This window comes from Rhinichthys klamathensis, unplaced genomic scaffold (genome assembly GCF_029890125.1).
Source record: "Rhinichthys klamathensis goyatoka isolate OS25496 unplaced genomic scaffold, OSU_Roscu_1.1 h1tg000411l_1, whole genome shotgun sequence".
In the NCBI taxonomy this organism is placed as follows: Eukaryota; Metazoa; Chordata; class Actinopteri; order Cypriniformes; family Leuciscidae; genus Rhinichthys; species Rhinichthys klamathensis.
This window is the reverse complement of record NW_026606911.1, coordinates 158,565-173,564: the sequence shown is the minus strand read 5'-3', so window position 1 is coordinate 173,564 and position 15,000 is coordinate 158,565. Positions and strand designations below refer to the sequence as shown.

The 15,000-nt window shown below is 42.3% G+C and overlaps 1 protein-coding gene across 1 annotated transcript in view; it reads left to right on the top strand.

Moving 5' to 3' along the window:
* The first annotated feature begins 8,158 nt into the window (after nucleotides 1-8,158).
* sspo (SCO-spondin) overlaps nucleotides 8,159-15,000 on the top strand; it is a 163,365-nt gene continuing 156,523 nt past the window's right edge. The window contains exons 1-5 of the mRNA XM_056234974.1: nucleotides 8,159-8,197; nucleotides 8,613-8,822; nucleotides 9,799-9,881; nucleotides 10,287-10,457; nucleotides 14,023-14,231. Of these exons, the coding sequence (XP_056090949.1) occupies nucleotides 8,193-8,197; nucleotides 8,613-8,822; nucleotides 9,799-9,881; nucleotides 10,287-10,457; nucleotides 14,023-14,231 (678 nt within the window). The 5' untranslated portion in view covers nucleotides 8,159-8,192. The remainder of the gene's footprint in view (nucleotides 8,198-8,612; nucleotides 8,823-9,798; nucleotides 9,882-10,286; nucleotides 10,458-14,022; nucleotides 14,232-15,000) is intronic.

Here is a 15,000-nt window from a genome sequence, read left to right as displayed (position 1 = left end):
GAGTACTCGTATGCAAGTGAAATAGCCTCAACTATCCACTTACTAACCGTCTGTTTAGAAGCAGGAAGACCCTTCTTAGGTGATCCAAAGCAAATAAATAACTGGTCGGATTTCCTCATTGAAGATGTCCGATGAACAAAAGTATCCTGTGCTCGCACTGGACACAAGAGGTTCAGCCTTTCCTGGTCCGCAGATGTAAAAGGAGGAGGACAGAAAGCCTGCAGCACAATAGGCCTCGGAATCAAGGTCGGCACCTTAGGGACGTGTCCCTGTTTCGGATATAAGAATGCCTTGACCATCCCCGGTGCAAACTCAAAGCAAGTGGGGGAAACCGAAAGGGCCTGAAGGTCTCCAACACTCTTAAGGGATGAAATAGCTAGCAGAAAGATAGTCTTAACCAAATCCCAAGCTGGCACCCTAGTGCGAGTTGCAGGCCTCAGCCTCAATGTGCCACGAAGGAAACGTGTAATCAGGGGGTCTTGACCCAACGATGTACCCCCCACCAGGGCGTGGTAAGCCGCAATAGCCGCCACGTAGACCTTAAGCGTGGAAGGACATAGACCTGACGTAAAGCGCTCCTGCAAGAACTCGAGTACTGTGTTCACAGAACAGTTAACCGGATCCCACTCATGTAAGTGACACCATACAGAAAAAACTTTCCATTTCAGCGCATATAGTTTCCTAGTAGCTGGACCTCTGGAGCTTAGAATGGTCTCAACAACCTCAGTTGAGAGACCACTCTCTATGAGTTGGGCCCCCTCAGAGGCCAAACCCACAGGTTCCAAATCTCTGGTCGGGGGTGAAATATTGTGCCCCTGGCCTGAGACAGAAGGTCTCTCCTGATCGGGACCTCCAAGGGACTGCCGTCGAGGAGAAGAATTAGGTCCGCAAACCAAAATCGGCTCGGCCAGGGTGGTGCTACTAGCAATAGGCTTATTCCATCCTGGCGGATTCACTCCAGAACTCCTGGGAGCAGAGCAACAGGGGAAATGCGTACAGACGTCGCCTCGGATACGTCTGCACCATAGCATCCAGCCCCGAGGGGGCTGGTTGAGTGAGGGATAACCAGAGTGGACAGTGTGTCGTATGCTGAGACGAGAACAGATCCACTTTGGCTGGCCGTAAAACTCCCATATTTGCTCCACCGCCTCGGGGTGGAGTCCCCTGGCCTCAGCCCCTGCCTCGACAGGGTGTCTGCTCCAATATTCTGGCCCCCTGGAATATACACTGCCCTCAGACAACGTAATTTCCTGAGGGACCAAAATAAGAGGCCACCAACGTGTTGTCTGTGGGACAAGAACCAGATTTTCCTCCATATAACCAAGGCGCGGGGATACTGCCGCGTGATCTTGATCGTACGGAGTGGGTTTCCCCTCAGGGAGAACCCTCTGGTCCTGAGCCACCACTGTACCAGAGCAACACATGATGGCCTCTCGGGTCTGGGAGGAGATGTCTCAACGCATTGAAGACGACCACTATCTCTAGGCAATTCACGTGCCAAGACAGATGATGACTCCTCCACAGACCCTGAACCGAGCGGCCTTACATTACCGCTCCCCAGCCGGTGAGGGAAGCATCTGTCGAGATAGCAACTCGATGGCAAAGAGCTCCCAACACCGGACCCTGGGTTAAGAACCAGTGTTTCCTCCATATAACCAAGGCGCGGAGACACCGCCGCGTGATCTTGATTATACGAAGTGGGTTTCCCCTCGGGGAGAACCCTCTGGTCCTGAGCCACCACTGCAAAGGTCTCATGTACAGCAGGCCAAAAGGAATCCCGTTGGACGCCGCTGCCAAAAGACCCAACAGTCTCTCTAACTGTTTTACAGTGCGTGACTGGCCTAGCCTCAGCTCTTTTGTGGCTGTCAGGATAGCAGCTACACGAACGGGCGACAGAGTGGCCCGCATCGTCACTGAATCCCATACCACACCAAGGAAAGTGGTTCTCTGTACTGGAGAAAGCACACTCTTCTTGGCATTGAGCCTCAATCCCAACATCTGCATATAAGCGAGAACGACACCTCGGTGCCGAACCGCCAACTGCTCTGATTCCGCAGAATCAGCCAGTCATCTATGCAATTCAGAATGCGTATGCACTGCAGCCTGGCGGGGCCAGAGCTGCATCTACGCGCTTTGTGAATGTGCGGGGTGATAGAGCTAGACCGAAAGGAAGTGCCTGATAATGGTGTTCTTTGCCCCAAAGAAAACCTCAGGAACCTCCTATGCTGAGGGAGGATGGAGATATGGAAGTATGTGTCTTTTAGATCTATCGTGACAAACCAGTCCTCGGATCTGATTTGAGTCACGATCTGTTTGAGTGTCAGCATCTTGGTATTGAGTTCCAGCACCAAACACTCCAACAGACGAAGATCTAGTAAGTGACGCAGCTCTCCATCCTTTTTTGGAGAAATGAGATAACGACTGTAAAGACCCGACGCAATGTCGGGTGAGTACACCTGCTCTATAGCTTTTTTTGGTAACAGGGCCTTTACCTCTTGCTCCATTACCAGAGTCTGCTCGGAATGTACTAACGTGAGCAACACCCCGTTGTAGCCTGGAGGACGAGAACCAAATCTGCCTCTTACTACTAACTGCAGGACCCATAGAGATATATTTGGCAGTAGCTAATGCGCTGCCAGAAAATCTACCAAGGGAACCAGCCCCTCGAGGCTGGCCTCTGGTGTAATAAAGACAGCCAGCTCGGGGACCTGAAGCATACTGGCAGGAACCACCCGAACTGACTGTTTTCGAACCCCCCTCAGAGGGCGCGAGTCCGACGCAACGTCGAGTTGACGCTGCGCCAGAAGCTCGCTTGGAGACCGCTGCGCCCCGAGCACCAAGGGTGGCGGGTTGGCAGAACGGTCCCCTGAGGGCACCGAGATGGAAAGGGCACCGTATAATGAGGTGTACACCATTCCACCCCGATTGGGGCTGCCCTCACCGGTCTGACGCCGGTGGCGCCAGACCTTTTCCTTCTAGCCGAAGCTTTCTCAGCATGAAGAACGGTCCTCGGATCCGGCTTCTGCTTTGAAGGCTTTGGCTGCTGTGTTGTGTATGAGAAACTAGACGGCTGGAGCTGCTCACGCCCAGCAGCCCCAGGGGGTTGGACATAGCGAGGGAGAGATTATATTGTATCTTTCTCCATGATTCCCATCAAATTGAGCCAGAGGTGTCTCTCAGTGACCACAAGGGCTGCCATCCCTGAGAGATAAATCTGTGGCCCGACGAAGTTCTCAAACCCCATCGGGCCAAACTCCCTCACTTCTGTCCAAATACCACAGCAGGTCAGCCTGATATTTTTGCAGCACTGCTATAGTGTGCAAGCAGGCTCATGCTAGACCCACTGCCATGCTTTTCCCACTAGATTAAAAATAGTTTTCTTTAATGGTTTAGTGAGAGAAGCCGACGCCTTCAGGGTCGATACTGAACCGGGAGACAGATAGCTCGCAACTGGGAACCGGGAGACAGATAGCTCGCAACCTGTTCTAACCGGGGTATTGCCCCATAGCCATACTCTCTTAACCCCTTAATATCTGAATATACATGAATGTGGGGGCTAAAAAACAAGAAGAGTAAGGCTTTTTCCATGATCTAGACAGCTCGCTGTGCAGATCGGGAAAAATGGAAGGCCCCGTGATGGAGGTGAACAAATAGAGGGAAGGAAACTCTTTTTATTTTTTAGAACGAGTGCCCCCTTATTTCTGCTGGCCATTAAATATTTAATTTATCTACAGCCTTACTAAACACCTCCACCAGCTTATTTTTATATATATTTTTTTTATATATAATATATAAACTATCATATATATATATATAGGCTTATATATTTCTCATACGCTGGGGAAAGAGATGGCAAATCCACTTCCCCCATGATTGTGTACACTTTCAATGCCCAGCACATCTACCTCCTCGGAGGTAGAGCACTGAAGCATTGATTTCTCTCCCCGGGCGGAAGAGACCGCAGCGCGGGCTTCCGAGACCGGAGAGAGAGCACTGGATCCCTCGTGGAAAGGGAGGAGATAAGATCCGCGGACCCGTCTCCAAACCCGTAAAGAGATCCTATTCGCGATCCACAGGAATGCATTCTCAGGTCCTGCACCCTGAGAATCGCGAGCCCGGCCACTTTCCTCGAAAAGCGCCAGGCGAGAGCGGAGCATGCGGAGCGAAAGCTTCTCACAATGTTGCAATCAGCCCCCTCGAAGGCTGACACCGCATGCTCCACTCCCAAACAAACTACACAAAGCTCGTGTGTGTCCCCACCCGTTAAATAACGCGGGCAGGGAGAAGCACAGAGTTTGTAAAGTTGTTTCGCCATAACTCTTCACAATAATATCGAACAGACAACAATAAATAGACAGAGACAGAGTAACACAGATCGCTTGCTGAGACACAGAAGCTAATGCCGGTTTTCACCGGATGTGCTTTTATCCCTTCCTGGTCATGACGTCACCCGCCCGTGACGCTCATTCTTTCCATTGGACTAGTTGACATTGATGCTCAGACGCATTCACGCTGGGGGCGTTCCCAAAGCGTCGATGACGCATCGCGAGTTCCCTCGAAAGGGAACACAATATTCTGCAATATATATAGCCTATATATATATTTTTTTTAAATATATTATTATTTTAACCCAAGGACACCTTAATGCAGATGCTTTTAAATGTAACACAAGTCAAATTAATTTTAGTTTTAAAAACTTGATACATTTATTCACCAAGGTTGTATAATGTTACAAATGTCTCATTTGTTGTAAATTCCCGTACATCATTTGCCGTAATGCCCGCTTTGATCGACCTTAGACACTCATACTTTCTACAATTTCATTTGTGATGTTCTTGTTTGGTCTCAAATATACTGAGCCGCCTACCAAAAAGACAGCATTTTATGTTGTTTTGATTTCTTATCACTTTAGTTTTAGTTAACTATAATTGAGCCTGGTCTCTATATGGAGCTGCTCAAACAAGGAGATCAGCGTTTCAAAAGCATCACTGAACCACATTGTTTGCACTCTTCAAGAAGCCAAACTGACTTATACTGACTCTGCGTGTTAATCTGAGATCGGAGGAAGTGTTTTAACATCTTCCCTTCTGAGGTCAGAGGTCACTCGTTCAAAACTCGAAAAAACATTGGTGTAGGATTTACTTCAATCAGAAAAATTGCCTGTATATAAAAAACTAATTGAATTAAACTGAAATGGTATTTTCTTGTAAAACGAACCGGTTAAAAAGTAACATTTGCTTTATGTTAGTGCTGTGCAACGATTAATCGCATCCCAAATAAAAGTTTGTTTTCATAATATAAGTGTGTGTACTGTTTATAATTATTTTGTATATATAAATACACACACATGCATGCATGTACTTAAGAAAAATGTGTTATTTTATATATAATATAAATGATGTATAAATATATATATATAGCATACCGTAAAACTTCAAATAGTAGCCCGGGCTTTTATTTACCTAAATCGTCGAACTGCACCGGCTTGTATTTGAGACAGGCGTCTATATGAGACAGGCCTTTATAATTTAGTGTTGAGATGTCGTTCATTGAGTGTATAGGCCTGTCTCTAATCTCTAAAAATCTCCAAATGCTCCACGTGAAACTGCGGTCTTCCGACCTTTTACTATCGCGTCAATTGATTTTGATTAATATGCGCGAGGGAGAGAGAGCAAGACAGCGCTCGTTGTTTGAAGACGGGAGAGTGCGCGCGCGCGGTCGGGGCGCTCTCTCTCTCTCTCTCTCTCTCTGCTCGTAACGCGCCCTGTCAAGCGCAGCAGTCATTCTATTCTACATCACTCACCGATCAAAAAAAGGCTTTGGAGGGACAAAAATGTGCTTTGGCGGCCGCCAAAAAGCGGGCGATCTGGCGGTTTTAGAGGATTAAATACAACCCGAAACTAAAAAACAGACCCGGCCTCTATTTGAGACAGGTGTTCTGACGATTCATGCTACCCATCGAGATTTGCTACTTAATGGTTATGCGCATGTGCAGACGCACAGTTTTTTTTAACAAAAGGTACATTTTCATGTGTTATATTGTAATTTCCCTTTAAAAATGCTAACTAGCATATGAATATGTGTAGGCCTACGGTCAGCCAGATGAACAATAATAACTGAAATTTTCAGTTACTAAGGAAAAGTGTGCTTTGACAAGTCAAAGATGAATATTTGATGATAATTTTTAATTTTCACACCGTTTTAAAAATAAAAACAGTAGTCTACAGTATACAGTAGCTACTCAGTACTTAGAATTGTATTATAATTGTATTTCATACAATATTAATCGACATTCTGTGATCGATTCGCGTTACGGTAGCATTTTTCGACAAGGCAGCACAAATCGTCAGAACACCGGCCTTTATTTACCCAAACCTGCAGCCACACCAGGGGTGTAAAAGAGACAGGCGTCTATTTGGGACTCGGCTATTATTTGAAGTTTTACGGTATACATGCAAATATTTCTTAATTAATCGATTAATCGTTGCCTAGCACTACTTTATTTATAACTTGTTCACAGTGTACTGATGGATGGGAGGACATATTCTGCTCTTTTTTGCTGTTCTTCCTCAATAGTGTGATTGAACACACACATTTCTATAGTTTAAGACTCTCCTAAAGAGACACGTGTGGTAAAACGAAGAGGAAATCTTCTCCGATTGCAGGGAAAAGTTGTATGGTAGCAGCTGTGTTTGTGTCTGGAAACCCCCAGATCTCTTTCTCTAAGCTCAGGCCAGAGATGTTGTGGCGTTTACATGCCCCCTGCTCCTCACCTATTGACTTACTTTATTAAATAAACGCCCCTGAAATCCTTCCACCAAAGTGAGTCTTTATAGGATTAGACCTGCACAAACAGCCCTCCATCAGAGGGATCCACACTCTCCGTCTCGACCCCTTCTCCGGCTGGGATGGAGGAGCATTGGCGTCACCAAATGAGGAACTAATGGATGCATCTACAGCTGTGACCCTTCAGACTTTCCACCAATGACACGCTTTCCACATGTTACCATGTCCACTCCTCGCCATTTAAAACCTGCCAACTTACACATAACCCGACCAAAGACTCCTGTGGAAGAGAGCCGACACTGAGACTTCTCTGGATCTGGAATAAATTGGAAGTAAATAAAGACCAACGAATCAATTTGTGAAGACATCGGACTCTCTTGTGCTCTGACTGAGGTAAAAACTCACAGTTATGTAATTAATTACTATATATCATAACTGTTGTCCTGCATCATTGTCTTTTTAAAAGCATGTCTCACTTTTTTTGAGATTTTATGTTAAATGTAGCTAAAAGGCTGTTGGTTCTCAAACACTCTTCCAGTAACGTTTATATAACATTCATTTAAAGTACATTTTTAATAATGTTCTCTGCACAAAAACATTTTTTATACAACATTCATGGAGCGTTTTTTCCTGAAACATTTTAGTTGGACGTGCATCTAGATTATCGAATAATCAGAAACAGTTGGATTATTTTTTATAGTGCAGTGACCTCTTATACGTCAAAAGATCAAGGAAAATTTGATTTCTCAGTTCATAGCCCATTTAATTTATTAAATATTTTGTTTAATGAATCACACAGTCTTTTAAAAACATGCCCATTTTAAAAATCAAAAGGAGTTTTTTTTTTCATAGAACTTGTTTAGAATTATTGTAATTAAACAAAAAATTGTTTCAGGAAACGTTGCAAAATGGAATATTCTCTTAATGCTTGCATAACCAAGAAAAATAGTTTTTAAAAAAACTGGATGATTTGAACTACTAAAGAACATTAAAAAATAATGGTTTCGTAACTTAATGGGAACGTTAGCGGAAAAAAAATTAGAATGTATTTTTGTTCACTGGGATATAAAGTACCAGACAATAATTTGGACAAATAAGTCATGAAACCTCCAATATAATTATGGGAATGATCAAATGAAATGTGTGCTGTATGTAAAGATGTATGTAAATAACCTCATACGATACGGACACAGACACACTTTTTTAAAACTATTATCAAGCTTTCAAGCATTTCAAGACAAAGGGAAACAAACCGATTGGTACTGAAGTGAACTGTATTGTTTAGGATGACATGATTCCTCTTTTCTAGGCTGGATGGTGCAGAACTTCAGCTCTTCAGAGACACAATGAAGGTTCTGCTGGTGTGTGTACTGGTGTGTGTACTGGGGCTTCATCTGGCCGTGGTCATGGGGTGAGATGTTCTACTGCAACCCAACATTACACCAGTGATGGGCAACGATTAATCGCGATTAAGCACATCCAATAAAAATAAAAGTTGTGTTTACATAATATATATGTATGTGCTGTGTATAATTATTTTGTATATATAAATACACACATATGCATGTATATATACAATATATATACATGCAAATATTTCTTAATACATGCATGTGTGTGTATTTATATATACAAAATAATTATACACAGTACACACACACATATTATGCAAACACAAACTTTTATTTTTATTGGATGCGATTAATTGTTGCCCAGCACAAGTTTTATTGCAATGTTTTTAAAAAAGCCGTAACCCTGAGTAGTGCAGAAGCTGTAAAAGTCTGATCCGCTTTCTTTGACCCCTGACCCCTGACCCCTGACCCCAGGCACTGGTGTGAACACACGGTGCAGGAGACGGTGGAGAGGATGCTGTCCCCCCGTGAGCAGCGAGAGGTGGACTGTTCCTCGGTCTATCAGTTTAACACACAGGGCTGGAGGCTCGACGTGGACCGGATGCGGCACGAACACGGAGGAGACGACGGCATCGCGCTTTATTACAAGGGACAGGGACCCAAAGCGTCCTGTTACATATTCAAGTGAGGAAATAACACCAGTATCCCAGCTGTTCTGTCAGGCCAGAGACATTTCCTCATTTACAGTATATTTCAAACATAGGTATTAATATCAGGTTTGTCATTTGTTTTTTTTATTTGATTTTAAAATTACTTTTATTGGTGTAACCCAGTGGTTCCCAACCAGGAGGGTGACTCAAAATTATTTAAAATAAGACAAACAGAGCTTTAAAACTAACTAAAACAACAAAAAAATCTATATGAAATAATTTTTCTCTTTTAATTTAGTCTCAAATCGTATTTAATTCTTCAAAAAACCTGTATATATATATATATATATATATATATATACATACAGTGCATACACAGCCACACACATATAGATATAATATATATGTATATAAATATAACATATATATACACACATTATTTAAACAAAAACTTTTATGTCAGATGCGATTAATAGCAATTAATTGATTTGACAGCACAAATATACATATATACTGTGTATATATATATTGTCCATCTCCCCAAAACATTTTTGAATGGAAATTGCCATATTTCTGTGTTAAAATAATTGTAAAAGCCTTCTCGAATAGTCACAAACAGTTGGATTCTTTTTTATAGTACAATGAGCTGTTATATGTCAAAAGATCAAGGAAAATTTGATCTCTCAGTTCATGACCCCTTCAATTTATTAAATATTTTGTTTAAATAAATTCACACAGTCTTTCAAAAACATGCCCATTTCAAAATCAAAATAATAATTTTTTTCGTAGAATATTTTAATAGATTTTTTTCATAGATTTTTTTTTTGCCAAAAAATTCTAATTATTGTTAAAGAATGTTAAGAACGTTTAATTAATGTTTTTAATTACTTACAGTGTTATTTACATTTCAATGTGTAATTAAACTGAGAAAAATGATCCACATGTTGTTACTAAAGCATGTTGCAATGTTCCATCATGTGTGTGTGTGTGTGTGTGTGTGTGTGTCTCAGACCTCCAGACATTGAGACGGAGACGCTGAACCGCACGCTCAGACAGTGTTGTGAAGGCTGGGCCGGCCCGCACTGCTCACACGGTGAGATCAGGAGATCACAGACCTCTAGTCTTTCTGGATTATCACATATTAAAAATGTTGCTGAATCACAAGTCGGACGAATTTTGGAAACCTGTGCATTCGTTTCTACAGATACTTTGACCACCTACTATGGGTTTTTACTCTGCTTTATTTATTTTCCTTTTTTGTCATGTTTCTGAATAATATATGCAGAAGGAGATATACTTTTTTATATGTAGTTGTTCACCTCTCAGCGCTTTGGGGTTTGTCTGTTCATTGACGTTATTGTACGTGTCTGTATTATTTGAAAATCAAAATAAATAAAGATTTTTTTTTTTTAAATGTTGTTGAATATGTTATTATATCTGTACGTGCAGAGAACGTCTTGTTCATGGTGATATGCATGTTGTGTGTCTCTGTGTGCAGGAGTGGGTGCCCGGGGTCAGTGCTTCTCCACCTGGACGTGCGAGGAGTTTCCCGGGGTTCATAACTCGTCCCTCATGACACTCGAGCAGTGTTGCAGTAACCTGTGGGGATTGAGCTGGAGAAACGCATCCGATCAGACGTGTCTGTCGTGCACATACACACTCCTGCCAGGTTAGTAGTGTTCTTCACATCACTCAGTAGATGCTTACACCCTCATTTAAAAGTGCACCTGTTATGCTTTTTGCGGATAGTACGCTTCATAATAGCTGTTAATATAGTTTGTGAATGTAAAAGGTCTGCAAAGTTTCAAAGTGCAGATAAATAAAATTATTGTCTCCCAAAATATATAACTATTAACTATGACTTTTGCCTCAATAATCTCCTAATTACTCATTATTAGTTAGTTGTTACGTTTAGGTATTAAGGGATGTAGAATATAGTCATGCAAAATAAGTACTAATAAACAGCCAATATCTTAGTAATGTGCATGATAATAAGCAACTAGTTAATAGTGAGAACTGGACCTTAAACTAAAGTGTGACCGAAAGAAAGTTGGCGAGTCGTCAGTAATTCCAGTCTCACTTCCTGCTGAATCTGTAGCTTTGTAACTAATTTGCATAATGCCAGACTCTGGTGTTGATTGGCTGAGCAGCGTCTCTTAGCCCCGCCCTCAAACACTGTAGTGTATCTGAGACTGGAAGAGTTCGGCTCGTGTTGTTCGTGTCAAGAAGACGCTGTTTTCTGAGATCGAGACGGTAAACCCACGCCATCGTTACTGTTCGTATTACTGAGATCAAGAGCTGAGAGTCAGATATGATAATGAGCGTTTGCTCTCTGACCAATCACAGCAGAGCAGCTCTCAGAGAGGCGGAGCTTAGAGACTGAATCTTCACAGAAGCGTTTCAGACACTGAGAGGAAAGAGCTGAAGCTGCAGTGGAGATTATGAGGACATTACAGTGTTTCTGGCCAATCACAGCAGAGCAGCTCTCAGAGAGGCGGGGCTTAGAGAGACTGAATCTGCACAGAAGCGTTTCAGACACTGAGAGGAAAGAGCTGAAGCTGCAGTGGAGATTATGAGGACATTACAGTGTTTCTGACCAATCACAGCAGAGCAGCTCTCAGAGAGGCGGGGCTTAGAGAGACTGAATCTGCACAGAAGCGTTTCAGACACTGAGAGGAAAGAGCTGAAGCTGCAGTGGAGATTATGAGGACATTACAGTGTTTCTGACCAATCACAGCAGAGCAGCTCTCAGAGAGGCGGAGCTTAGAGACTGAATCTGCACAGAAGCGTTTCAGACACTGAGAGGAAAGAGCTGAAGCTGCAGTGGAGATCATGAGGACATTACAGTGTTTCTGACCAATCACAGCAGAGCAGCTCTCAGAGAGGCGGGGCTTAGAGAGACTGAATCTGCACAGAAGCGTTTCAGACACTGAGAGGAAAGAGCTGAAGCTGCAGTGGAGATTATGAGGACATTACAGTGTTTCTGACCAATCACAGCAGAGCAGCTCTCAGAGAGGCGGGGCTTAGAGAGACTGAATCTGCACAGAAGCGTTTCAGACACTGAGAGGAAAGAGCTGAAGCTGCAGTGGAGATTATGAGGACATTACAGTGTTTCTGACCAATCACAGCAGAGCAGCTCTCAGAGAGGCGGGGCTTAGAGACTGAATCTGCACAGAAGCGTTTCAGACACTGAGAGGAAAGAGCTGAAGCTGCAGTGGAGATTATGAGGACATTACAGTGTTTCTGACCAATCACAGCAGAGCAGCTCTCAGAGAGGCGGGGCTTAGAGACTGAATCTGCACAGAAGCGTTTCAGACACTGAGAGGAAAGAGCTGAAGCTGCAGTGGAGATTATGAGGACATTACAGTGTTTCTGACCAATCACAGCAGAGCAGCTCTCAGAGAGGCGGGGCTTAGAGAGACTGAATCTGCACAGAAGCGTTTCAGACACTGAGAGGAAAGAGCTGAAGCTGCAGTGGAGATTATGAGGACATTACAGTGTTTCTGACCAATCACAGCAGAGCAGCTCTCAGAGAGGCGGGGCTTAGAGACTGAATCTGCACAGAAGCGTTTCAGACACTGAGAGGAAAGAGCTGAAGCTGCGGTGGAGATTATGAGGACATTACAGTGTTTCTGACCAATCACAGCAGAGCAGCTCTCAGAGAGGCGGAGCTTAGAGACTGAATCTGCACAGAAGCGTTTCAGACACTGAGAGGAAAGAGCTGAAGCTGCAGTGGAGATTATGAGGACATTACAGTGTTTCTGGCCAATCACAGCAGAGCAGCTCTCAGAGAGGCGGGGCTTAGAGACTGAATCTTCACAGAAGCGTTTCAGACACTGAGAGGAAAGAGCTGAAGCTGCAGTGGAGATCATGAGGACATTACAGTGTTTCTGACCAATCACAGCAGAGCAGCTCTCAGAGAGGCGGGGCTTAGAGAGACTGAATCTGCACAGAAGCGTTTCAGACACTGAGAGGAAAGAGCTGAAGCTGCAGTGGAGATTATGAGGACATTACAGTGTTTCTGACCAATCACAGCAGAGCAGCTCTCAGAGAGGCGGGGCTTAGAGAGACTGAATCTGCACAGAAGCGTTTCAGACACTGAGAGGAAAGAGCTGAAGCTGCAGTGGAGATTATGAGGACATTACAGTGTTTCTGACCAATCACAGCAGAGCAGCTCTCAGAGAGGCGGGGCTTAGAGAGACTGAATCTGCACAGAAGCGTTTCAGACACTGAGAGGAAAGAGCTGAAGCTGCGGTGGAGATTATGAGGACATTACAGTGTTTCTGAGCTTGGGTGAATGTGAATCTTTTGTAGGAGACTCAGAAACAACATTAGCAACCGTTAAAATAGCTTAATAGGGCATTTTATATGCACATTTATGAATGTAAAATTTCCATTCATTTCAATCACAAAGTTTTAACATTGACATAATGTGATGCAAGTCATACATAAATGAAACAGGTCCGATTTCTGTAACAGTTCTAATAAATGGAATGTGTTTAAAAATAAACAATAACCAGGTTTCCATATTCATGCATAATTATTACCTTTTTAGTTTCTGTATGACTGACAAATATGCATCACATTTTGTTTATTAGTTTGTTAAAACTGTGTAATCCAAATGTATTGATATTTTGGTAACACTTTATTTTACAGTGTCCTTGTCATATGTTATATGTACTTACCATAGTAATAACAGTAAATTATGCATAATTACATGCAACTAACCCTCAACCAAACCCTAATCCTACCCAAACCCTATAGTACATGTTAAGTATTATTACTCAATACTTAAATATATATTTACACAGTAACAATGACACCTTAAAATAAAGTGTAACTGAAATTTTATATGCAATTCAAACACATCATTGTTTTGCACTCGTTTATTTCAGATGACGCAAACTCTGACTCAATGCACTGATGCTACATTTCTAAATGTCATAATCCTTTGTTAACAAACAATTATTCATTACTTCAATGAGCTCATTGTTTCTGCATTAAATTATTACTGTTTAAATTAATAAATTTTTCGCTAACTGTGACTTTGTATATGTACATTTCTGAAATGCATAACTTAGACAGTTTCCTCTGATAATAACAGATCACTGTAAACTGTAATGTGGACTGTAATAAAGCTGCTTTGAAATGATGTGTATTGTGAAAAGCGCTATACAAATAAACGTGACTTGAATTTAATTTAATTGAGTGTGTGTCTGTGTCTCTCCCCTCAGACGTCAGGTCTTCTCCGGTCCTCCGTGGCGTCCGTAACCCGCAGGCGTCCGGCACCTGTGTGAGTTGGGGCGGGACACACTACCGTACCTTTGACCGGAGACACTTCCACTTCCAGGGCAGTTGCACGTACCTGTTGGCCTCATCCACCGACGGGACCTGGGCCGTTTACACCAGCTCAGTGTGTGACACTGTGGGACACTGTCGCAAGGTACAAACACACACTCGCTGAGAGTTTAGATTCCCACAAACGCCTCTTTAGAAGTCAACATGATCTCAAAATGGACCATATGCTTAAGTCAAGTCATCTTCATTTATACAGCGCTTTTAACAATACAGATTGTATCAAAGCAGCTTTACAGTGATAACAGGAGATTACAGTAACAGAGATTGTTTAGGCTTTACAGCAGCTCTAGAATAAAGTTATTGTCCAGATAAAGTTAGTTTTGATTGATTCACTTCCATTGCAAAGATCATTAGTTATTAACTTAGGGGCCGCTGACACTAAAACAGAAAACAGAAAACTTTTAATGTGTTCTTAACTTAATATAACACTTGTTCCTGGTCTTTTAGTGCATCATTTATCGGTTGATGTTATAAACATATTTTACCTTAAAAAATATTGTGCTCAAAATGTGCTACTTTTTCTAAATACCTAATTCAAATGAATTCCTCATGGATAAAATCAAGTCCTTCATTATGTTTCTTGTTTAATATATCCAGTTTTACTCTAAAATAAATCATATTTGAAGGTAAAATTGTTTGCAATTTCATGTTCATATGTTGATATTGTTGCAAAAAATCATTTTATGGTATAAATGCAAAATTTTCCCAAAGGCTTCTCGGTAGCCTTACTTAAAGCCTTAATGCATAATGCATTATAAATGTATTTATTATAATGAATAATGCATTATATCTTTTCTGCATTATATCATATAATCATTTTAATGCAAATAAATAATTGTAACCAAAGTTAAAAT